Below are 24,007 nucleotides of genomic sequence, written 5' to 3' on the forward strand. Positions count from 1 at the left end.
AATGGAACCATAATATAAAGGGTAACCAAAGGTTTTCTTAAACAGAAGAAAAATGTCTTGACCATTGGCAGTAATTTAGGTGGACATATTTACATTGCTAGCCTGGTCTGCTGAACATGTAGCCACAGAGGCTAGCATATTCTACTGGTGAGTGCGTGTTACAGATCTCCCGCTGTGCCTGATCCACAGAGGATATAAATCATTGCAACTAGCAGTTATAAAATATTGACTATAGCTCAAGCTGTAGTTGCTCATGTTTTCTGTATTGGAGTCCCTCGTAAAATCCACTATCTGTTGACTAAGATAGTGGCTATCATACTAGCACTGCTGGGAAGAGGGCTTTGGGGGTCCAGATAATAAATGATATTATTTAATTTCATAGTTTGATTTAGAAGAACATGAGCAAGTTTTTTCTACAAAATGAGGAGCAGTATTGTTACCATCCCAAACTGGTAAGTGAACCACTTTGTAACCAACACTACTTTCTACTGGAGCATTAAAATTCAAGCACTACGAGCCTACTGCTGTGAGTCCTATTCCCCCTGGGCAAGTGTTGACATCATGAATATCATCATCACTGTTGGTACTAAGTGGCCTCTTTGTTGGCATTTTTAGCATAGGCTCCAAGTCCTGAGGGCTTATTTCATTGCTACTTCAGAGGTTTTCCTTCAGCTGTAAGGCAGGGTTTGGGCAATGGAGGTAGCTCACACTGCCACTGCCCATGATATTCCTCTTCTGTGGATATAAGACATCAATCTCCAGGGCTTTCAATCTAGTGCCTTTCACCAGTACTGAATGCAGTCAAAAATTAGAAATAAGACATGAGGGGAAGGAGATATCTGATTTCCAAGATGGCTGACATGACTGCTCCACAGCACTGAATTTGATGTTACTTTATAGTCCATATAAGAAGTAAAAAGTGTTGAAGATGGTGAGATCTCCTGCATCACCAAAAGGTGAGATCTCCTGCATATGGACTGGTACCTGAGATACAATGTGCATTCCTGGAGGAGGAATCATTAGACTGATCTCTTCTGGGACAGTTTCATGTACCTCTTCATGTTATGCCAATAGATCAGCACAGTCTAATAGAACTCCTGCCTGAGTTACTATGCCAGAGATGGAAAGCACCTTGTATCTTCTTGCAGCAAATATAACTGTGTCAGTCAAGCTTGATATATTCACAGCCAACCTGACACAGTTGGATGTTACCTTTCTCTCAGATATAGTATTGAATGCCATGGTCTGCTCCCCTGATCCAGAATCTAAGTGATGTGTCTCCCCTCTATTAACTGGTTCACTAGTAGATAAGACTCTTACTGATCTGAGCTGAGGAAGTTTCTTCCTTAGCTCAAGTGATTTACACTGTATCATAGAATCATAGGACTGGAAGGAACCTCAAGAAGTCTTATAGTCCAGTCCCCAACACTCAAGGCAGGACTAAGTATCTAGACCATCCGTGACAGATATTTGTCTAACCTTCTCTTAAAAATCTCCAATTAGGGAATTCCACAACCTCCCTCAGCAATTTGTTCCAATGCTTAACTGTAGTTCTGAGGTTCAAACCCTGCTGATCCCACCACTGATGTGGAGGTTATTGTGGGTCATTACACACCCATAAGGAGGCAGTTAGTGGCTTCTTATGTGTGATGTTTGTATGTATTGCTATGGGTTCATTCTGTCCAGCAGAGGGAAGTGGGGAGCATTTTTTTCTGAAATGCTGTTTTCATTGAGTTTAATAGCAATTATATCCTGGAATAAAAAGGAGGTGGCACTTCTAACCCAGACATCCCACTTTACCCCTGTACAGGCGAAGTATTTTATGCCGCTGACCGATGCTAAATTTCAAGACTATCTCAATGGCCGCAAGAGATACACCAAACTTATGTGCCGATCTTCAGAGTTCAATCAAGACAAGACAACACTGATCGTGATTAATAATCCCCTTCCTGACCTGAATTCCAGTCAAAGAAAGGATACCCCCATGAAGTTTTTCTGCAAAGAGCACTTAGGAAGGGTAAAACATTTCACTGCTAATTTTTAAACTGGGAAAGGACATGGTCCTTGTAATGCTGAGATTTACAGAGGTCCAGGGTTGCACCTTTGAGTTATGAGGAAGTAATAATATCCAATGATTAGAGCAGAGGATTAGAGTAGTCAGGGCTCTTGGGATCTAGTTTTGTCAATACCACTAATTCCTGTTGTGACTTTGGACAAGTCAAATTTAATCTAATGTGCCTCATTTTCTCCATCTGTAAAATAGAGATAATATTGATATGTAGCTAAACATATCTAGATACTTATATGGCTCCCCTCACCACAGTATCTGAGTGCTTCGCAAAAGTTAAGTGGTATGACAACAATATCCCCCGTACCGCTTTCTTTCCCTTCTCCACCTCTAGGAGTAAAAATGTATACTGTGTGTGTATTTGAAAACATTCAGGTTCCAAGCACTTTTTCTCTTCCACCATATCTATGTTTGTTTTTATTTGCTGTTCATTAATATTGTACATGAACAAAAACCTGGTCATGCCATGTCCTGCCTATTTGTTTGCATACAGTCTTCCAATCAGGGAGCAGAAACAACACCATGTGATGTAGGTGAGCAGTCAAATACCACAATAGCAAATAGTCTAAGTGACCAGTTTGTGAACAAGACACAGATTCAAATGTTTGCATGAACTGTTCATTGAGAGCAAATGAGTAAAACTGGTGGTTTGGTTGGAGAGCACTGAGGCCCAGATCCTCAAAGATACTTAGGTGCCTAACTCCTTTTGATTTCAATAGACATTAAATGCCTAAATACCTTTGAGAATTGGGCCTGAGATCCTTGTGTGAAATGCACAGCAAAGGTGCCAGAAATGATTAATTGAGCATGTGGTGTTAGACTGCAATGTGGACAAGGAGTTGGAAGGAAATATCCTCAGTTTTGTCACGAGGGTCACAATATTTGATGTTTTTCTTAATGCCCCAGCTCCTCGATTCGTACAATTACATGATAATCTCAACTTTCATATTTCAAAACAAAGTTTCAAGCCCTCATGGATGCAAATTAAAACCTTAGAAACATGCAGCAAGTGTATCCCATAGGCTCAGAAACCAGAAGTCATATTAAAGAGAACTCGACATTTATTTATTTTTAAATCTCATGATTTCAAGTCAATCTCGTGATTTTTGGCAGCCTGACTCATTATTTTTGAGGTTGTTGTTAGCAATACACTATCTTTGTCTTTATAACAATTCAGCCTCTTTTGCTCTCCACCAGTGCTCTCCCTTCACTGTATTTGCTTTTACTTCCTCTGAGAGATTCCTGCTTACCTAAGCCTTCTCTTCCCTGGGTCATGACCTTCTTAAGTTCTCCTTGCTGACTGCAAAGCATTTGCCTCTCCTCTTACGGGCCATTTTTTATGACTCCCCTTGCAACCTACATGTAGGCAGATCTGATTTCTTTTCCATTTCTCCCAAAGGGGATCGATGCCAGGAGTCAGCTTCATTTACCCCTGCTGAAGACACAACAGCTGACTGGAGCAGGCACAGAATTTGCTGAGGGAAAGGTTGGGAAATCACTCCAGTTCAGGTGAAGTCAGTGCCCCATTTCTTTGCTCGCTGGTCCTTGTCAGTCCAGTGACACGGTATCACATGTTGGGGTGCAATCCAGACTAGTGAGAGGTTGCGTCTCCACCAGCCCTGTATCCCATCTGCTTTAAAATGCTCTGCTGCTGTAGCTCACTAGTCTGGATGCTCCCCACCAGAATACAAGCATGTGCTAAGTGTCTGTGAGACAAGCAGCCACGGTTCATTAATTCTGATTCCATCAGCCTGCTTATTACACTACAGCCACACGCTGGTGTCTGCCTACTACTAGCCAAGTGAACCAATAGCATAGCCAGGTGGAAAAGACAGGGGGAGCAGAGATTTAAAAAGGCACCACCCCCTGGTACTCACCCAGCGGCGCTCTGGGTCTTCAGCAGCACTTTGGCGTTGGGTCCTTCACTCGCTCTGGTCTTCGTCACTGAAGGACCCCCCTCCCAACCACCGCAATGTCACTGAAGACCGGAGCGAGTGAAGGACCCAACACCAAAGTGCTGCTGAAGACCCGGAGTGCCGCCGGGTGAGTACCAGGGTGTACTCCTGGTACTTTTTTTACCTCCGCTCCCCCGACCAGGGTGTACTCCTGGTACTTTTTTTACCTCCTCTCCCCCGACCGGCCGCTGAAGACCCGGAGCGCTGCCGGGTGAGTAAAAATTTAAAAGGCGCCAAAGAATTAAAAAGGCACCACTTCTACTCTGTGGGGGAGCAGCTGCTGCCCCACTCCCCCCCCAGCTATGCTACTGAAGTGAACCCAACACCCACCCATCTCCAGTCCTGAATTTCCCCAAATCCATCTACCCTGAAGTGTCCACAGCTCTCCTCAACCACTCAGAGAAATAATACAGTTTGTTTGCTCCTTTAAGGCGACCATACCCAGCAGCTTGTCACATTAACTGGAGTTAACAATCATTTCAATTCAAACACTGTCCTGGGTGGGGGGGTTTAGATTAAAATAAATTTATTAATGACAGGACATAGGTTGAATGATGCAAAATAAAAGAACTAAAAGTGAAAACCTGCATCTAATAATCTAAAACAATCTAGCAAGGTATGGTCTTTGTTTAAAATGGTTTTGCTCATCACTTACTCTTGGTCCACTGTGGCTGACTATCCTTCAGTCAGGACCTTCCACAGAAGTACGAGGTGCCGATTTCCCTTGTCTTAAGTGAAAGAAAACTTAGAGGTTCACTGCCCCTCTGTATAGTCCAGTAAACCTTTGAAAAGCATCTCTCAAAGTTCATGAGACCCTGTTTCAAGAAGCAGGAAGGCTTCCTCAGGGTGCAGTCTCCATCCCCCAGTGATAGCTGAATCATTACATCCTCCCTTTGTTAGCTTGATGGCTTTGTTTACCTTTTATAGAAATGTGCCTTCACTGTGTCTGCCTGATGCCCAGGCTGGTTAGCCAAACAAATACACAATTCTTTATGATCTAGACATCCTGACTCCCAAACCACCTCATGAGCTTTAATGGTTCTATTTACTGCCTATGTAAATTATAATTCTATTGTTACTGGTCACATGGCTTCATTTGTATTCAAGACCTGGACAGTCCTGTTTCTACGGTCTTCAAATACAGACTTTAAAACACAAAATCAGAAGACATCCATAACTCCATATGTAGCATAGTCACACATATCCCACAATGATATTATTGACCAGTGTGGTGTTAGTTTTCAAATGATATCTCACAAGGCACAGGTTGTACCAATATCATGGCAGTAGTGTGTAGGGTGTGAATACAGAGGTGCTTAGGGTCAAACATGGATCTTCTTAGACTGAACAGTTACTTTATCTTCTTTGTTCCAGTGACTCATAGGTTGGAGGCGAGCCTGGCACAGGTAGCAAGACTATGAGCTGCCATGAGGGAGGGAGAAAAAGTGTTTTGAAGACGAAATCTGTGTATTAAATTTAATCATCAGTAAAAAATTATTTGCATGACTCAAGGTGGCCAAAGAGAACAATTCTGCACATTCTGCTTTGGCCCTGTTTATATGGTTTGTCATTACATCCAAGCTCTGCATTTTTGTATCATTGGGACCTATAGGGTAACATCCAGTCCTTCACACCCTGGGCTAGTGTAGTATTGTTTTCTACAGCACAATTTCTGGTACTTACAATTTCTGTAGTGCAAGGCACTCCCCCAGATGGGTTGTCAACACGGATTCCAGTAGGGACCTTCAACACCACAGGCATTTGAGCTAAAGGAATAACTTCATTCATAGGCGTCAACTCTGTGGTGCTCCAGGGCTGGAGCACCCACAGGGAAAAATTAGTGGGTGCTCTGCTCCCACTGGCAACCAAGCTCCCCCAACCCCGCACCCCACCTCCTCCTCCTCCCTGAGTGCATGCATCCCAGCTCCTCCACCTATCTCCCAGCGCTTCCTGCCTTGCTGCTGCTGGGAGGTGTTTGGCGGCATGTTGGGAGGGAGGGGGAGAAGCGGAAACATGACACGCTCAGGGGAGGAGACGGGGAAGAGGCGGGGCCAGGGCGGGGATTTGGGGAAGGAGTCGAAATAGAGGCATGGAGGGGGCGGAGTTGCGGTGGGGACTTTGGGGAAGGAGTTGGAATGGGGGCAGGGCAGGGGCGGGAGTGGGCGAGGCAGGGGTGGAGTCGGGGCGGGCCAGGGGCAGAGGGGGGTCAAGCACCCACTGGCAGAAGCAGAAGTCGGCGCCTATGATTCCATTGGCTGGCAGCAGTAGTAGGCTGCTAACCCTTAATGCATTAAAGGAATTTTGCATTGGGTTATGCTTCATCTTAGAGCAGCAGTCCCCAAAATTTGAGGGTTGGGCCCCCCCTTTACCCTTGTCCACGCCCCTTCCCTGCCTCCCCGGAGCTGGCAGCGGGGCCGTGGCTCGGGGGAGGACACAGGTGGGGTAATGGAGCCGAGGCTGGGGCCGCAGCTGGAGGTGGGTCTGGGGCTGGGAGTGGGACACGCCACACACTCGGTGGACCTCTGTCTTAAAGCAATATCATTTACTGAGCCATGCAGTGTTTGGGCTTGCTACGGAGATCTTCAAGCATAAATTGGTGCAGCCCTTCTGAGTAAGTTTTTTCCATTCCAAAACGCAGGTTTTCCACAGACAATGATTTCAAGACTGAAGGACAGTTTTCCAAAAGCTATGCGGAGAGGCGATTGCTAAAGCTATACCCCCATCTCCACTTTCAAGCTTTCCCTAGACTAGGTAAGAAGTTACCACATGTGCCCTCACCCAGAATTGCTACTTGGCTTGTATTGAGCATACTCACACAGACTGAGCATGCTCAGTAGCATCTGCTGAAGCCACTGTCCTCCCTTCCCTCCCCTCCGCCTATTTGTAGCTACGGGTTATGTCTGGGTGGGAGGAGAGGGAAGTATGATAGATGAGCCCACCACCCAACCCTCCTCTGTTAAAAAGAAGGAAGAGATTACTGAATCATTACAGTAGGGTGATGCACTTGGCTTCCACAGAAACACAACGAGAGCTGAGTAGCTGTGTACAGGATTTGCTCTTGGTGTTTACATTTTTCACAGGAGAAATTTATGGAGCTGATGTATCTAAAAGCTGCTCTTGTTCTGGGTTTGTCCACAGTCCAGAAAGTAAACTACCATGAGAAGAGCAGCCCTTGCGCTATCTCAGCCCTCTAAATAGTTCCTCAGATATTTAAAAAGCCAATACAAAATGTCAGCACCAGTCCCAATGCCTGTGCATATGCCAGCCCACTAGTAAGCATGTTATACAGGCTCACTTTTCCCCTTCCATTCCTTAAATGTACAGTGTTTGATAAGCTGCATCTCTCTTCAGCCATGCAAGAAATAGTCCAGTATATTATGTATCGCAGTAATGTAAATTTATTTGCAAACATCAAGCTGATATGGCTGATTCCTCCTGAAGATACCACTTCCCTCCCAGATCAGTTGCCACTCCTCCAACTTTCAAATGGTACTGCTCCCCAGAGGTTTTCCTTCCTTACCTATATCAAATTACTCTCCAAGTCAGCAGATGGGGAAGTTTTGGGCCTTGTGGCCTCCCTTGGCAAGTAAGTTGGCCCCTTGTCTCTATCTCACACCTGCCCTCCTCTGATTCTCCCCTCCTCAAATCCCAAACCCCTTATCTCAAAGCTCAGATCCCAACCTAAATTCTTCAGAACCACAAACCCATGCACCTAACAACAAGAACTTTTACCAAGAAAGGCCCCAAGGCCTACAACTTCCCCATCATTGAAATACTGTCTAGGTGAAACACCAGCAGGGCTGTCTTCCTGACAATCCACTTTCTGAAGAGACAGCTGACCAGCAGGAATCCCTCTGCTGACCAGGGGGTCCTCTAGGAATATAAGCTTAATGGGTTTCCCCTCTCCCATGCATGGTGGCAAGTTTTCAGAGGTCAGCAAATCAGTAGGATTCTCTTCTGTGTAGTAGTTGGTGTTTGGAGACTCACTAGCAGGGTCCCATGCACTAGAGCAGTGTTTCCTCAACGACTGGTTTTTCAACCAGTGCTGGTCAATGAGATCTGTGAGAAACCCCTGACGCAGTTTAGGGGGGCAACAAGCCAGTCCCTGGTATCAAAAAGGTTGAGAAACACTGTCCTAGAGCACTTTGTGCCCTATTCCATCAGAGCAGGAGGGAACAGTAGGCAGTTCTTTGGGATTCTGCCCCAGCCTGAGAGGAGAGGACAGTCACTAAAGGACTGAGTTACTCAAAGGGAGGAGATAGAGGGGTGCGATGATTTGGGGGTTCTTCTGTACAACTTATGATTTCTGGATGATATGAAGTTGTTACTATGAAAATTGCTGTATCACGGAATACCTAGGTGAATGTGGAATCCACCTAGCAGGGCTGGCAGAGATTGTCATGTCTTTGTCAGACCAGGGATGATGGTGGAACTCAATGACTGCCTTGTCAGGGTGCAGCACTGTGGGACAATGAGCTAGCTGGGGGTTTGGACAGTGAAAATAATAAAGAGCAGAATGAAGAGACACAGGTGCAGAGCAGTTTACAAAAAGTGTCTTGGGGGAGAAGACTCCTGGAGAGCTATATAGGAAGTTCTGGGCAGGAAGAAGGAAGGTGCTGGAGTGGCCAAGGTCAGAGGTAGTGAGCTATGGGGAGAAGAAATGTATCTCAGAACCAAGACGTGTGCTGTAGCTGAAGGACCCTGGGTGGCCCCTGACAGCTCAGACTCCCATCCCAAAGAATGCTCTGGAGTGGTGAGGAAACTGAGGCAGGGTAGGGTTTATTATTTTTGTATAGATCTCTGTATTTCTCATGCAATTAAAGAGCAATAGGGTTTTAGAACCCCCTGCAAAGCTGCTGTGTGTGTTAAGCATTAAACCTATCCCATGCCTTCTTGAAGTAACCCAGAGAGCTCACATCTTCGACTGGAGGTTTTTAAGAGGGGGCCAGAAAGCAGAACTGCGCCCTGAGAGGGTCCCCAGACCTCCGAGGCCCTGGCAGTGCCTGGGCCCCATTTAGACTCTATGGGCTTAAAACACCTGGGGATTCAACAACTAGATCCCCTCTCAGCAGTCTGGTTAGTGATCAAGAGGGAGTGCTCCACTGGAGCTGTGACAAGGAGCTGCACCCAGTGCCATGCTGCCAGGATCAACCCCTTCAGAGCCTTCACAGGGGAAGAACTGCTACAAGAGGCCACAGCATGATGTGCCAGGATCCTAAACAGAGAGGAAGGATGATCCAACTCTCAGACTAGTGCCCAGGCCACTGGGAGACCTGAATTCAGGTCCCTAGCAAGTTACTTAGTTGCTCTGTGCCTCAATTCCCCATAGGTAGTGAGGATGAACTCACTTCCCCATAGGTAGTGAGGTAGTCTCACTGAAGACTGAGAGGCACTCATACTTTTTTAATGGGGGTCATGTAAGTACCTAAGATAGATGGAATAGTAGAAAAGAGACTTGAACACTCACTGGTAGCATGGGAACGTGGCCAAAAAGAGTTGTATGCTACTTCGATGCTAGCTCTGTATGTTACCTAGCCTTGCCAAGTTCAACTCACCCACTCTGAATTTGTTTCTTTGAACCAAGGAAAGAACATCTTTGTTCCCACTGCCCTCCCCAGACAGCACAGTAGAAGGTGAGAAGTAGAATTTGAACTTGGGCTGGTAAATGCTAATTAGAATTTTGTGAGGCTCGTATAAATGTATGTTCCCAACCAAACATTATTGGTTGGTATATTTAACCAACTCCGGTTAGTCTGTGTACAGCAAGCTCTTGACTCCTGTTGTAACCTACTCCCTCTGAGGTTTATTTGAGGGGAGGAGGAGAGGGATTAAAAAGGTATTTACCTCTGAATAATTTGGAGAAGAGAAGAGAAGAGCCACTCTGTATATCAGCCTTTCCTGTGCTCTGTCTCCCTCTGAAACACCCTGTGCTTTGTTGTAGATACAAAGGATGTGCAATCCCTTCCAAGAAAGAATAGCAAGCCCACAAGAGAAACAAGCTGCCAGTGGGAACCATTAACTCTTTCCTCCCTTATTGAGGCAAAGCCCATTGTCAATGCACCAGGGAAAAACAGCTTCCGGTGTGGGAAAGTCTCACAGTGGGTAGTAAGCAGTTCTTTTGTAGATAGTTCCAAATAAAGCCTTCCATTGAGTCACTGCTATTTGGATGAATGCAGCCATCAGGCACTAACCGTTCTGGAGCCCAAAAAGCTCAGCTGGCCCCTGCAAAGACACTTAACAGAGGTTGCATGATTTGGGGTTTACTGTGGAGAATGATGCTGCAGTGAACGTTTGGGGGACCAAGAACAAGGGTCGTTACAAAATATTAGTTGTTGGGCTATGAATATTGCCTTAGAAGGGGCATGGTCAGCTCCATCTTTAGCATTATAGCAGCAGTTAGCCATTAGGATTATACTGAATTCTTTAGCCAAGTGAACTCCCAGGCCGGGCAGAGCTCCCAATAGCATCTCACATTCTTTATAAGAAAGAGCATCTACCCCCAGAGCACTTGTTCTGGTTCCAGTTTCATAATATAACTCTAGTCCTCCAAGGTTTTGTTTGTGGATGGGGAGAAGTACATCAAAAAGTAGCAACACTGGGAGTTAACACATTTTCCCTTCATTTATAGAAGAAGAGATCTTAACATAAATACCTACATGGGGAACAAAGGTTTGAGTAGGGGGGCAATCTAGCAGCCAAAGATAAAAAATCCAATGCATGTTGGATGTTGAAGCTAGTTAAATTCAGCCTAGGAAGACAATTTTTTTTTTAAAATAACCCTGATTATTTAACCATTGAAACAATTTTCATAGGGGTGTTTTGGATTCTTCATTGGTGGAAACTTAAATCAAGACTGACAGTTTTTCTAAATTATATGGTCTAGTTCAATGGGAACATCCTTTGGCATGTGTTATACAGGAAGTTAGACTAGATCACAATGATCCTTTCTGGCCTTGGAATCTATGAATGTGAGAGTTTGAATAATACCCCTCACTTCTTCCCCCTGCCCTCCCACACCCAAAACACAGTATGGAAATACTACATTTGGTTCAAGAATTTTGAAAGCATTACATCTTTTCCAATGGTAAATTGCAAGAAGATACAAAGCTTAAGATGTCTTACATACCGCATGCTTAACTTTAGTCATAACACAGGGAAGGCCTGATGTAGATTAGAGGTTTGACAAGATGTTAGTGTCTTAACTGACTCCACCAAGAGCATACTGTTGGGAAGGTGAGATGGGAGGTTGGGTTAAAGAGTGAACAACAAGAGGCCAAACAGTGAACTCCTCAGGAGAAGTAAGCTGTGTTAAGCAGACACTGTTAGTATGTCATATCCTCTTGTGTATGCAGTGTAGCTGTAGCTGTGTCGGAACCAGGATATTAGAGAGACAAGGTGGGTGAGGTAATATCTTTTATTGGACCAACATGTGTTGGTGAGAGAGACAAGCTTTCGAGTCACACAGAGCTCTTCTTCAGATCTGAGAAAGATACTCAGAGCATCTGTCCCATCTTGCATTTAGCTGTGATGCTTGGAGTATCTTTCCCAAACCTGAAAGAAGAGCTGAACTTTAGCCAGGTCTCCCACAGCTACATCACTGGTAGTTGATAACAATCTTAAACTCATTCGGGCACCAGTCCACAAACTAGTTGGACCTCCTGGTTTTGACGGTTGCTATATAGCTGCATTCACATTCTTGGGCACCACATCCCCCTCATACAGCAGGCAGAAAGCCATGTATTTGCTTTGGCGAGGGTCACATTTCACCATCTGATTGGAGAACTCAAAGCAAGCGTTGGTGATTTCAGGCACCAAGAGTTGGTCATTCTAAGCTTTTTCTGCCAAAATTATGGGCACGTAGGTAGTGATGGAGAAGTGCATCCAGGGATAAGGTACCAAGTTAATTTGGAATTCAGCAAGATCCATATTCAAAGGACCATCAAACCTCAGGGAAGCAGTGATGGATGACGCTATCTGGACTATTAGCCCGTTTAAGTTAGGGTAGGAGGGACACTCGATATTGAGGTTTTGGTTGCAGATGTTGTAAATGGCCCCATGAAAGAACAGCCGGAGTGCTCCAGCACGATGTGGTAGGTTAGAATGGAATTGTAAGTTCTCCCACTGCAGTGGAGACCTGTAGGCAGGATACGCCAAGAACTCCATATTGGATTTCTTACTAAAGTCTACTGAGAGTTGTTCCATCAGGAGGAATGTGAATCCAGAGCCTGTGCCACCTTCAAAGCTGTGGAAAGACTAGGAACCCTTGAATGCACCTAGGTTTCCACGTGGCTTTATCCAAAGTACTGGCAAGAGAGAAGCCCTCTTTTTGGGCAGCAGTGAAAGGTCCTAGTCGGTCATTTAAGGCCTCTTCAATTCCTTTCCCATCGATAGTCACTAGATGCAGAGGAAATGCCTAGAAGCATTTACTGCTTTCAAAGCACAGGCCTTGCAAGTGACAGTTCATGGGAGAACACTCCTGAGTCTATGCCCTTTAAATAGAAGATTTATTGGGATTGTAAAATTTACTTTTTAGTTTTAAGATGTGTTCATGAATGTCACCCCCATTCATGCCAGCGTTTTCAATCAGCATAAATTAAATGTCAACCTCGAGTCAGCAATTGTTAGTTAATAACTGAGATGGTGCCAACATGCAGCTATGTATAATCGTTTGCAGGACTGCGGTCACAGTTAAGAGGAAGTCTTTAAGAATGCAGACTAGGAAAAGAAAAGGTGTATCACCACATTAGCTAACACATCATAAAATCCTAGTGTTAACAATACAGTAGCATCTTAACACATAGCAAGTCAACAAACATTAACTTGTTGGCTGGTCAAATGTCAAGTGTTGGCTGGCCACTCGTGTTAACCTGAACCTGATAATACATGTTAAAACTAAAATTGTTTTGTCCACACTAGGTTTCCACCACAAGCTAATCATCAATCCATGTGTGGTAAAACACCACACTTTTTCCATAGTGAAGACAAAGCCCCAAATTAGTCAGACATCAAGCAGGTCTTCTTATTAGTATACCATGCCAATACCTCCTTGGTTGTACCAAATCCACAAAGGTATTTAGGCTTCTGTCGCAGGGCTGATACACTCCCATCATCCCATGGGGGAGGAGAAAAGGTGCATCACAGCTTCACAGTCGAGTTGAAAGGGCTGCCCCGCATCTCGGGCAGCACAACTTTGTGGCCTTAGTCCTTAATATGACCCTTGCTCTCAGGACAGTGCGACTCAATGGCCAGAGTTAGTACTATAGCCCTCACTCTCGGGGCAGTGCAACCTAGCGGCCAGAGTCCATAATACTGGTGAATGGGGCCACTGCCCTGGGGTGGATGGTGGCCAGTATAGGGGGACTTGTGCCCACCCTCTCCACTGGGTCCCAATCCAGGACCTATCGGTGGCAGGATTGCCTACTACCAGCTTGGTGGGGCTCCAACCAAAACACACTGAGCCTTGGTCTGGTTCTGTAACCATTTCCCCACAATACTTCCCTGGGTTACTTCCTACCCAAGTCTCTGGGGTTCTCCATCTCTGGGATTCTCCGGTCTCTCCCCTCTCCACGACGTTCCGTTCTATGCCATGCGTCGGCGTCATCTCCAACAGGCTAGTTTCGGTATCTTGGAGTGCAGGCAATCCTCCCTCAGGCACTAGCAACACACCTCCTTCCTCATGGGCAGTCAGCCCAGACTGAGCTGCTCTGCTGGCTTTTATATCCTGCTTCCAGCTGGAGCATGGGGGGGGGTTTGAGGGGGGGAGCCTCCTAGGCTAAGAGAGAAGGGTTAACCCCTGCTGTACCAGTGTGGGGCTGATACACCCCATCACAGCTTCTAACTGCCATAGAAAACAATCTTAGTGGATTTGGACCCGAGGTAACTAGCATGCTTAATGCCAAGAGATTATTTAATGATGCATTAATAATTTGACAGGGATGATTTGCACAATTGGAATGGTTTATAATTTATTTAGGGAGGATCAAGAGGGGGAAAAGGAACGAGAGTGGCATTCTATGTCAAAAATGGCATTATCTGTTTCTGAGTCAGTGATAACCCAGAAGAGAATGATCTGGAATGCTTATGTATCAATGTCCTAATAGATAAAGCACAAGATGGGGTATTAGTTGTTGTCTATTACCGACCACCAGATCACTCCAGAGAACAGATTGACTGCCTCCTTAAGCACTTATTTATAATGTGTAGGGGAAATAAACTGTGTGATCTTGGGGGACTTCAATTTGAGTGACATACGCTGGAGGTCTCATGCTGCCAGTGCTAAAACATACTTCAAATTTCTAAACATTATATATGACCATTTCCTAACTCAAAAAGTGTTGCAGGCAACATGGGGAAATTCTATATTAGAACTTGTCCTAACAGATAAAGAGGAACTGATCACAGAACTAAAAGTTAATATTTAGGTACAAGTGATCATGACTGACCCCATTTATCATGTGCAAGCAGAATAAAGACCAGACCAGCAATATATATACTTGGTTAAAGATTCATAGATACTAAGGTCAGAAGAGACCATTCTGATCATCTAGTCCGACCTCCTGCACAACGCAGGCCACAGAATCTCACCCACCCACTCCTACGAAAAACCTCACCTATGTCTGAGCTATTGAAGTCCTCAAATTGTGGTTTAAAGACTTCAAGGAGCAGAGAATCCTCCCTCAAGTGACCCGTGCCCCATGCTACAGGGGAAGGCGAAAAACCTCCAGGGCCTCTTCCAATCTGCCCTGGAGGAAAATTCCTTCCCGACCCCAAATATGGCGATCAGCTAAACCCTGAGCATATGGGCAAGATTCACCAGCCAGATACTACAGAAAATTCTCTCCTGGGTAACTCAGATCCCATCCATCTAATATCCCATCTCAGGGGATTAGGCCTATTTACCCTGAATATTTAAAGATCAATTAATTACCAAAATCACATTATCCCATCATACCATCTCCTCCATAAACTTATCGAGTAGAATCTTAAAGCCATAGGAATAGGAATAATTTCACAAAGCTGAAAACAATTATGAGCCAAAACACCTAGGAGGAAGAATTTAATCAGAAAAATGTGAATAATTGAGAATAATTTAAGAACACCTTACTAGATGCCCAAAAAGCCACAGTCCTACAGTTGAAGAAGTCTCTTCTGTTTAAAAAAACATCCTGATTTAGAGAGGAAGTTTAGGCAGCAGTAAAAAATAATATATATATATATAACAAATGGTAGAAAGGGGAATTTGATAGTACTGAATATAAATGAGAAGGTAGGAATTGAAGCAAATTGATAAGAGGAGCCAAGGGACACAAGGAGAAATATATGGCAGCAGAGATAAGGACAATAAGAAGGAATTTTTAAATATATTAGGAACAAAATAATCCTGACAATGCTATCAGTCCATTACTAGATGGAAATGAGAGAATTATTAATAATAATGTAGAAAAGGCAGAAGTGTTCAATAAATATTTCTGTTCTGAATTTAGGGGAAACAGATGATACAGTCGCATCATATGGTGATGATAACACTCTTTCCATTCCACTAGTATCTCTGGAGGATGTTAAAGAGAGGCTACTAAAGTTAAACATTTTTAAATCAGCAGGTAAAAAAAAACTTGCATTCAAGAATTTTAAAAAATCTGCTGGGGAGCTTGCTGGACCATTAATGGTGATTTTCAATAAGACTTAAAGTACTGGGAATATTCCAGAAGACTGGCAGAAAGCTAATGCTGTGCCACTTTTTAACAAGGGTAAATGGGATGACCCGGGTAATTATAGACCAATCGGCCTGAAGTTGATCTCAAGCAAGATAATGGAGCAGTTGATATGGGACTTGATTAATAACTGAAGAAAAGTAATGTAATTAATGCGTATCAACATGAGTTTATGGAAAATAGATCCCATCAAACTAACTTGATATCTTTTTTTGATGAGGTTACAAGTTGGTTGATAAAGGTAATAGCGTTGGCAGAATATACTTAGACTTCTGTAAGGTGTTTGACTTTGTACTGCACAATATTTTGCTTAAAAAACTAGAATGATATAAAATTAACATGACATTACATGGATTTAAAACTGGCTAACTGATGGGTCTCAAAATGTAACTGTAAATGGGGAATCGTCACTGAGCAGGTGTGTTTCCAGAGGGGTCCTGCAGGGATTGGTTCTTGGCCCTACAATATTTAACATCTTTATCAATGACATGGAAGAAAACATAAAATCCTCAATGATGAAGTTAGCAGATGAGTGGGAGTAGCAAATAATGAAGACCACAGGTTGCTGATTCAGAGCAATCTAGATCTCTTGGTGAACTGGATGTAAGCCAGTGGTGCAAGTAGAAATCATTTCTTTCTGGTACACTGCACTCATGGGAGGGACACAAAGCGGGGGGGGGGACATATGACCTCCCCACATGAACCCCCCATGTGACTCCTCCCCATCCCGCCCCCAGCCTAGGGCCCCTGAGATTTCCCCGTCCCCTCCCCATGATCCACATCCATCCCACATTACCTGTCGGGTGGGATCTGTCCTCCTTCTGCTGTGCCAGTGTCTTCTACTGTACAGACCCCAGGCAGGACTCAGGAGACGCAGCTGAGTGGAAGGGCTGGGGATGGGCTGAGGGCAGGCTCCTCCTGTGTCTTTCCGGCACTCCGTACGGGTTATAAATATCTTACTGGTATGGCATACCGTACCATACCACCGTACTTGCACCACTGGTGTAAGCAAACAATATGCCTTTAAATATGGCTAAATATAAATCTATACATCTTACTCCTGAGGGAATTCTGTGCCAAAAACCTAAAAATTCTACTCCAAAAAAATTAAAATTCTGTACACAATATTTTAAAATTCTGCAAAATTCTGCAAATTTTGTCAATAAATAAATGTGGAGGCTCCAGCATGGCAGTGGGGCGTACAGGCCACTGGCTCCACGGAGGTGGGAGATCACCCAGCAGCCCCCCGCCCCGTGGACATGGACTCTGTAGTGAGAATGCACCCAACCCTGACACAGCACAAGACTGGGCCTGCCCCCAAAAAACCAGATGTGGGCAGGACCACTCAGCCCGGCAGGATTCAAGTGTGGAGGGGCTTAGTGTGGGGGGATCCAGGTGTGGGGTGAGAGCATTCTGTGTGGATCAATCTGGGTGCAGATGGCTCAGTGGAGGGGGGGATTTGGATGCACAAGGGCTCTTTGCGGGGTTCTGGGTGCAGGGGCAATGGGACTCTGCAGGGGGTTCAGGTGACAGTGGTTGGGGTTCAGCATGGGGGGTCTGGGTGTGGGGGGATGGGGTTCAGCAGGGAGGGTCTGGGTGTGCAGGGGCTCAGTGAGGGAGTCTGTGTGCTGGGGGCTTGGGGCTTGGTGGGGTTGGGGTCCAGGTGCAGCTGGTTGGGAGTCCGAGTGCAGAGGGCTCATCAGGGTGGTCCAGGTGTGTGTGAGGCTGCTCATCCGACTGGGAGTTCGACCAGGGAGCACAGGAGGGGGTGGTTTAGGTGCAGGGGTGGGTGTCTGGATGCAGAGTGGGTGGGGCTCGGCAGAACGGTCTGACTGCAGGGTGCTCTGGATGCAGGAAGTAAGACCCAGCAGGGTGGGGGTTCAGGTGGGGAGGACTCTGTGCAGGGTCTGGGTATGGGGGGGTCTAGATGCACAGGGGTTGGCAGACAGGGGAACAGCTCCCCATACAGTGCCCCCACCCTCCATGGCTGAGGAGCGATGGAGGCAGAAGCAGGGATGTGTGTGAAGCTTCCTACAGCCAGGGGAAGTTTCTGGGGATGGGTTTGACCCTGCCCTGGGCCCAGCCATGGCCACTCCTTACAGGGGATGAACAAGTCCCATCCTCCTCCACCCCCAGCCCAGCCAGGACTAGCAGCTGAACCTGGCGCAGGGTAGAAGCCACCAGCGGGGATGTCCCCAGCCCCCACAGTGATTTACCTGTCTGCTGACTACTCTGGGCACCTGAAATGATGCACCAGAGTATCCGGGGTGGGGGGGCACATGATTGCTCTTCCAGCTTCCCTTTGCTTCCCCATCAGAAAGTCATTTTTCTGTGGGGAAGCAAAGAAATCTGCGGGTCACATGAATTCTGTGCACAGAATTCCCCAAGAAGAGGGCTTCTACATCCATAGTGGCTAGGACACCACCGATTTCCTGAGGAAACTACAGTCCATTGGTGATCTTCCTAAAAACACCATCCTAGCCACTATGGATGTAGAAGCCCTCTACACCAACATTCCACACAAAGATAGACTACAAGCCGTCAGGAACAGTATCCCCGATACTGTCACGGCTAACCTGGTGGCTGAACTTTGTGACTTTGTCCTGACCCATAACTATTTCACATTTGGTGACAATGTATATCTTCAAATCAGCGGCACTGCGATGGGTACCCGCATGGCCCCACAGTATGCCAACATTTTTATGGCTGACTTAGAACAACGCTTCCTCAGCTCTCGTCCCCTAATGCCCCTACTCTACTTGCGCTACATTGATGACATCTTCATCATCTGGACCCATGGAAAAGAAGCTCTTGAGGAATTCCACCATGATTTCAACAGTTTCCATCCCACCATCAACCTCAGCCTGGACCAGTCCACACAAGAGATCCACTTCCTGGACACTACGGTGCTAATAAGCGATGGTCACATAAACACCACCCTATATCGGAAACCTACTGACCGCTATTCCTACCTACATGCCTCTAGCTTTCATCCAGATCATACCACTCGATCCATTGTCTACAGCCAAGCGCTACGATATAACCGCATTTGCTCCAACCCCTCAGACAGAGACAAACACCTACAAGATCTCTATCATGCATTCCTACAACTACAATACCCACCTGCTGAAGTGAAGAAACAGATTGACAGAGCCAGAAGAGTACCCAGAAGTCACCTACTACAGGACAGGCCCAACAAAGAAAACAACAGAACGCCACTAGCCATCACCTTCAGCCCCCAACTAAAACCTCTCCAACGCATCATCAAGGATCTACAACCTATCCTGAAGGACGAGCCATCACTCTCACAGATCTTGGGAGACAGGCCAGTCCTTGCTTACAGACAGCCCCCCAATCTGAAGCAAATACTCACCAGCAACCACACACCACACAACAGAACCACTAACCCAGGAACCTATCCTTGCAACAAAGCCCGTTGCCAACTCTGTCCACATATCTATTCAGGGGATACCATCATAGGGCCTAATCACATCAGCCACACTATCAGAGGCTCGTTCACTTGCGCATCTACCAATGTGATATATGCCATCATGTGCCAGCAATGCCCCTCTGCCATGTACATTGGCCAAACTGGACAGTCTCTACGTAAAAGAATGAATGGACATAAATCAGACGTAAAGAATTATAACATTCAAAAACCAGTTGGAGAACACTTCAATCTCTCTGGTCACTCGATCACAGATCTTAGAGTGGCTATACTTCAACAAAAAAGCTTCAAAAACAGACTCCAACGAGAGACTGCTGAATTGGAATTAATTTGCAAACTGGATACAATTAACTTGGGCTTGAATAGAGACTGGGAATGGATGAGTCATTACACAAAGTAAAACTATTTCCCCATGGTATTTCTCCCTCCCACCCCACCCCCCACTGTTCCTCTGATATTCTTGTTAACTGCTGGAATTAGCCTACCTTGCTTGTCACCATGAAAGGTTTTCCTCCTTTCCACCCCCTGCTGCTGGTGATGGCTTATCTTAAGTGATCACTCTCCTTACAGTACTTGTGGCACCTTAGAGACTAACAAATTTATTAGAGCATAAGCTTTCGTGAGCTACAGCTCACTTCATCGGATGCATCCGATGAAGTGAGCTGTAGCTCACGAAAGCTTATGCTCTAATAAATTTGTTAGTCTCTAAGGTGCCACAAGTACTCCTTTTCTTTTTGCGAATACAGACTAACACGGCTGCTACTCTGAAATCTCCTTACAGTGTGTATGATAAACCCATTGTTTCATGTTCTCTGTGTGTGTGTATATAAATCTCTCCTCTGTTTTTTCCACCAAATGCATCCGATGAAGTGAGCTGTAGCTCACGAAAGCTTATGCTCTAATAAATTTGTTAGTCTCTAAGGTGTCACCGGTACTCCTTTTCTTTTTGCGAATACAGACTAACACGGCTGCTACTCTGAAACCTAAGAAAATGATTAAGGATTAGAAAACATGCCTTATAGTGATAGACTCAAGGAGCCAATCTATTTAACTTAACAAAGAGAACATTAAGGGGTGGTTTAATTACAATCTATAAGTATTTTCATGGGGAACAAATATTTAATAGTGGGCTCTGCAATCCAGCAGAGAAAGGTATACCAGGATCCAATGGTTGAAAATTGAAGCTAGACAAATTCAGACAAGAAATAAGGTGTAATTTCTTAATAGTCAGAGTAATTAACCATTGGAACAACTTGCCAGCCTTCATGGTGGATTCTTTATCCTGACAATTTTTAGATAAAGACTGGATATTTTTCTAAAAGGCATCCTCTAGGAATTATTTTGGGGAAGTTCTATGGCCTGTGCTAAATAGGAGATTAGACAAGATCACAGTGGTCCCTTCTGGCCTTAGAATCTATGAGTAAATATTTGCATCATTAGGATCTCTGTCTGTACCTAAGCAGTGGGACTTGTGCCTGAATGACAGTGAAATTAATTTCTATGCAGACCTGGCTTAGGTGATGCATAATTTCAGGCCCCAATTCTACAAATACCTTTAGGGTATGTCTACATGTAAGGGGACTGTTGCCCCCTTATTAATATTCAGTGGGGGTGTTTTGATTGGCTAGCTTCCAGTACCAAAAGGGGAAAGGTCTATAGGAAACCAGGACCCTGAGACTGATAGTCCCCAGGAACAATGGGGAGAGGCCAATGCTCCAGGTCAGCCTGAATGACAGGGTGGGCAGGCTGATCAGGGAGACAGGAGGCCAGGGAGGGCCCGTCCTCCGTCCGAGCTGGATTTGCCTGGGTCAGACAGAAAGGGACCGAGCTAAGGAGAAAGCAGGGGCTCAAGCTAAGCTGGGGAGCAGAGCTGTGCCAGATCCAGAGGGACCAGAAAAGCAGCCCAGAGAGAGCAGACTGTGTCCTGTGAGCAGAGCTGCAGCCTCAAAGCCAGAGACAGCCCAGAGAGAGCAACCTGCCCTGGGAGCAGAGCTGCAGCAACCAGAGCCAGAGAGGCCAGAAAAGCAGCCCAGGAAGCAGGTCAGTGCTGGGAGCAGAGTCATAGAAGCAGCCGGCAGAGCAGACCTGTCCTGGGAGCAGAGCTGTAGCAACCAGAGCTAGAGGGGCCAGAGAAGCAGCCCAGGGAGCTGGAGGCCGAGCAGCAGCAGCAGTGCGGACACAGAGTGGTGCAGCTGGGGCTGGAGCAGTCTGGAGCTGGGTGCAGTGAGCAGCTGGGGAGACCGAGGGGGACCCTGGGCAGCAGGCCCAGCACAGGGAGACGTCTCAACCAACGGGCTCTGCAGGCCAGGGCCTGAGCAGGAGGCCTGAGACTTACAAGGAACAGACTGTGAACTACCCTGACATTCCAGAGACACTGTTTGTGATGTTCCCTGCCACAGAGCAGGTTGATGTGTTTCCTTTAACCTTTCCCATTTTCCCTTATTCTTTTTAAAATTAATTGTTGATTAAATAACTTGCATTTGCTTTCACTTGTATGTAATGGTCAGTGGGTCAGAGAAGTGCCCAGTGCAGAGAGAGTACCCTGGAGCGGGGACACCCTAGCCCCTGTCCTAGGTGACCACAGCAGGATTGGCGGTCGAGCCCCCCAGAAATCCTGGGCCCAGCCTTGTTGGGGTTACGAGGACTCTGCCAGACAAGAGAGGGGAAGGGGAGTCCTCAAGGGCAGGGAGGCCACTGGGTAAAGAAAGTGGGAGCGAGGACTCAGATTCTTTCACTAGCCCACTTCACCGGGGTAGTGCAGAAGCCAGGAAAGTTCCCCACAACAGCGGGACTATTCCCCCGCTTACATACGCTACCAGTGCTACAGTTGAGTGCTGCAGCTAAACTGCTGTAGTGTAGACCCTTACTACAGCAATGGAGGGGGCATTTTCCATCACTGTAGTAAATCCACCCCTTCGAGAGGAAGTAGGTGAGTTGACAGAAGAATTCTTCCATCTACACAGCTGCAACTACAGCGAGGGTTGGATCAAGCTAACTATGTTGCAGAGACAGTGAAATTTTTCACAGTCCTGAGCAATATAACTAGGTCAACCTAAGTTTTAGGTGTAAACCAGGCCATTCATGGTTACCTTTACCCCCGTGAGCAGTCCATTGAAGACAGTGGGGGTGTGCATTGGTGCTGGGGTCTGCTCTATGGCTCAGAATGCAGGATCAAGGCCATGGTCTGTAAAGTGACCTGCATGCGTACAGCTGTGTGTAAATTAGCGAGTGACTGATGGTTTCAGTGGGACTGTGTGCATCCAGGGTGTAAATGGGGTCTCTTCCCATCTAGCAATATAGAATAATAGTTATCCCCAATATTCAGGATTAATTCTTCAACCGTTAATTGGCAAAACTACTCACTGTTTTCTAAGTCTTATGAAATTTTCAAAAAAATCTTTAAACAAAACTCTTGTTAACGTGGCCGATCGTTTTTATATGCATATTTCCAGCGAGGGTTGCCAAGCCTCCAGGATTGTCCTGGTGTCTCCAGGAATTAAAGATTAAGCTTTAATTAAAGATAACGTCATCTGATGAAACCTCCAGGAATTCATCCACTCAAAGCTGGCAGCCCTATCTGCAGCCTCTGGTGGGGCTTCGGCTCCGAAGCGAAGCTCATTGGGAGAGGAGGAGAGTTATGGGGAGAAGCTAGGCCTAAATATGGGCTCTGTCCCTTTAAATGGGAACTTCCCCGCCCCCGCTTTCCTGAGACACCCGGAGAGCGGAGGGGGCGTGTCCCGGACATGGTTGGTGGCGGCCGGCCTGGAAGGGGGCGTGGAACACGGCGTCGGGCGAGGGGGCGTGGCTCCACGGTGCCTGGCGGCTCTGCGGGCCAGTCAGGTGGCGCGCTGCCCGGTTTGGAGGCGGGCCTTCCGGCGGGCGCTCCCTCCCGGCTCCGGCGGCAGCTCACGGCTCGGCGGGCGGCGAGCGGGCGGGCCCGATATGATTAAGAAGTTCGACAAGAAGGACGAGGAGACCGGTACGGGGCCGCGGCCTGGGCGGGCAGGGGCAGCGAGTCCAGCCGGGGCGGTTCCTGCCGCGCAGCCCGCCCGGCTCCGCTCCCGCGGCCCCTTCCCCGCTCCGGGCGGGCGGCGGCGGCGGCGGCGGCAAACCGGGACCCGGGCCTCAGCCGCCCCCCTGGGCCCCGCACGGCGCCTAACTAGCGCTGCCGGGCTCCGGGGGGGGGGGCGGCCGGGTCTTTTCCCCCGCCCCGGGCGCTGGCGTGGAGGCCGCCGCGGTTAACTCTCCGCCCGGGGCCCCGCGGGGCCGTAGCCACGGGCTTGGCTCAGGCCGCGAATCCGGAGCGCCCTGGGTGCCCGCGTGGGCCCGGTTTGTCCCGTCCCCGGGGCTCGCAGGACAATGGTTCTGGTGGCCTCAGAGGGCGTTTTTGCAAACCCGAGCCCCGCCACCCGGGGCCGGAGCCCGCTGAGCGCACGCGGTGCCCCCCTGGGTCTGCAGAGGTGCTGCCCAGAGCCCCCCCGGGAGGCCGCGTGGTGCAGGCTGCTGGGGGTGCCAGGGTAAGGCTGGTCTGTCGCCGGGCAGGGTCGAACCGGGGACTTCTGGAGCTTCGTGCAGGAGCCTCCGCCCCGTGAGCGAAAAGCCGCCTGGCTGTTAGCGAAGGCGGTAGAGCAGACTCATTAATCTCTCTCTCTCTAAGTGGTCTCGGTGCTACTGGATGGGGCAGAACACCACATCCCTGCAAACACCAGGGCAGCCAGGAGCAACAGCTGGGCGCTGCAGGGAGGGGCCGCTGCTTCTCCCCTGCCTCCCCCCAATCTCCACCCAGGAGGCTGTTGTGGCCACAGAAAAATCCCCTGGTGTCCAG

At 47.1% G+C, this 24,007-nt stretch overlaps 2 protein-coding genes and 1 pseudogene across 2 annotated transcripts in view; 2 read left to right on the forward strand and 1 right to left on the reverse strand.

The window, feature by feature from the left end:
* Positions 1-283: 283 nt before the first annotated feature.
* Positions 284-10,161, forward strand: TSGA13 (testis specific 13). The gene is made up of 5 exons (XM_038414782.2): positions 284-452; positions 1,811-2,017; positions 3,468-3,577; positions 6,662-6,774; positions 9,965-10,161. Exons 1-5 carry the CDS (start codon positions 399-401, stop codon positions 10,159-10,161), a joined length of 681 nt encoding a protein of 226 aa, XP_038270710.1. The 5' UTR covers positions 284-398.
* A 1,456-nt stretch (positions 10,162-11,617) lies between these two features.
* Positions 11,618-13,624, reverse strand: LOC119860756 (annotated as a pseudogene).
* A 9,355-nt stretch (positions 13,625-22,979) lies between these two features.
* The window catches only part of COPG2 (COPI coat complex subunit gamma 2), a 42,751-nt gene continuing 41,723 nt past the window's right edge, over positions 22,980-24,007 (forward strand). Inside the window, exon 1 of the mRNA XM_038387195.2 lies at positions 22,980-23,161. Within this exon, the coding sequence (XP_038243123.1) occupies positions 23,125-23,161 (37 nt within the window). The 5' untranslated portion in view covers positions 22,980-23,124. The remainder of the gene's footprint in view (positions 23,162-24,007) is intronic.

Source organism: Dermochelys coriacea, chromosome 1 (assembly GCF_009764565.3).
Source record: "Dermochelys coriacea isolate rDerCor1 chromosome 1, rDerCor1.pri.v4, whole genome shotgun sequence".
NCBI classification, from domain to species: domain Eukaryota; kingdom Metazoa; phylum Chordata; order Testudines; family Dermochelyidae; genus Dermochelys; species Dermochelys coriacea.

What these genes read in the sequence shown, in the direction of transcription:
- TSGA13 (XM_038414782.2), top strand. Translation starts at nt 399, where the DNA reads ATGAGCAAGTTTTTTCTACAAAATGAGGAGCAGTATTGTTACCATCCC. An exon ending in ATTGTTACCATCCCAAACTG is followed by an intron (nt 453 to 1,810) that starts GTAAGTGAACCA and finishes ACCCCTGTACAG; the next exon opens with GCGAAGTATTTTATGCCGCT. An exon ending in GCAAAGAGCACTTAGGAAGG is followed by an intron (nt 2,018 to 3,467) that starts GTAAAACATTTC and finishes TTTCTCCCAAAG; the next exon opens with GGGATCGATGCCAGGAGTCA.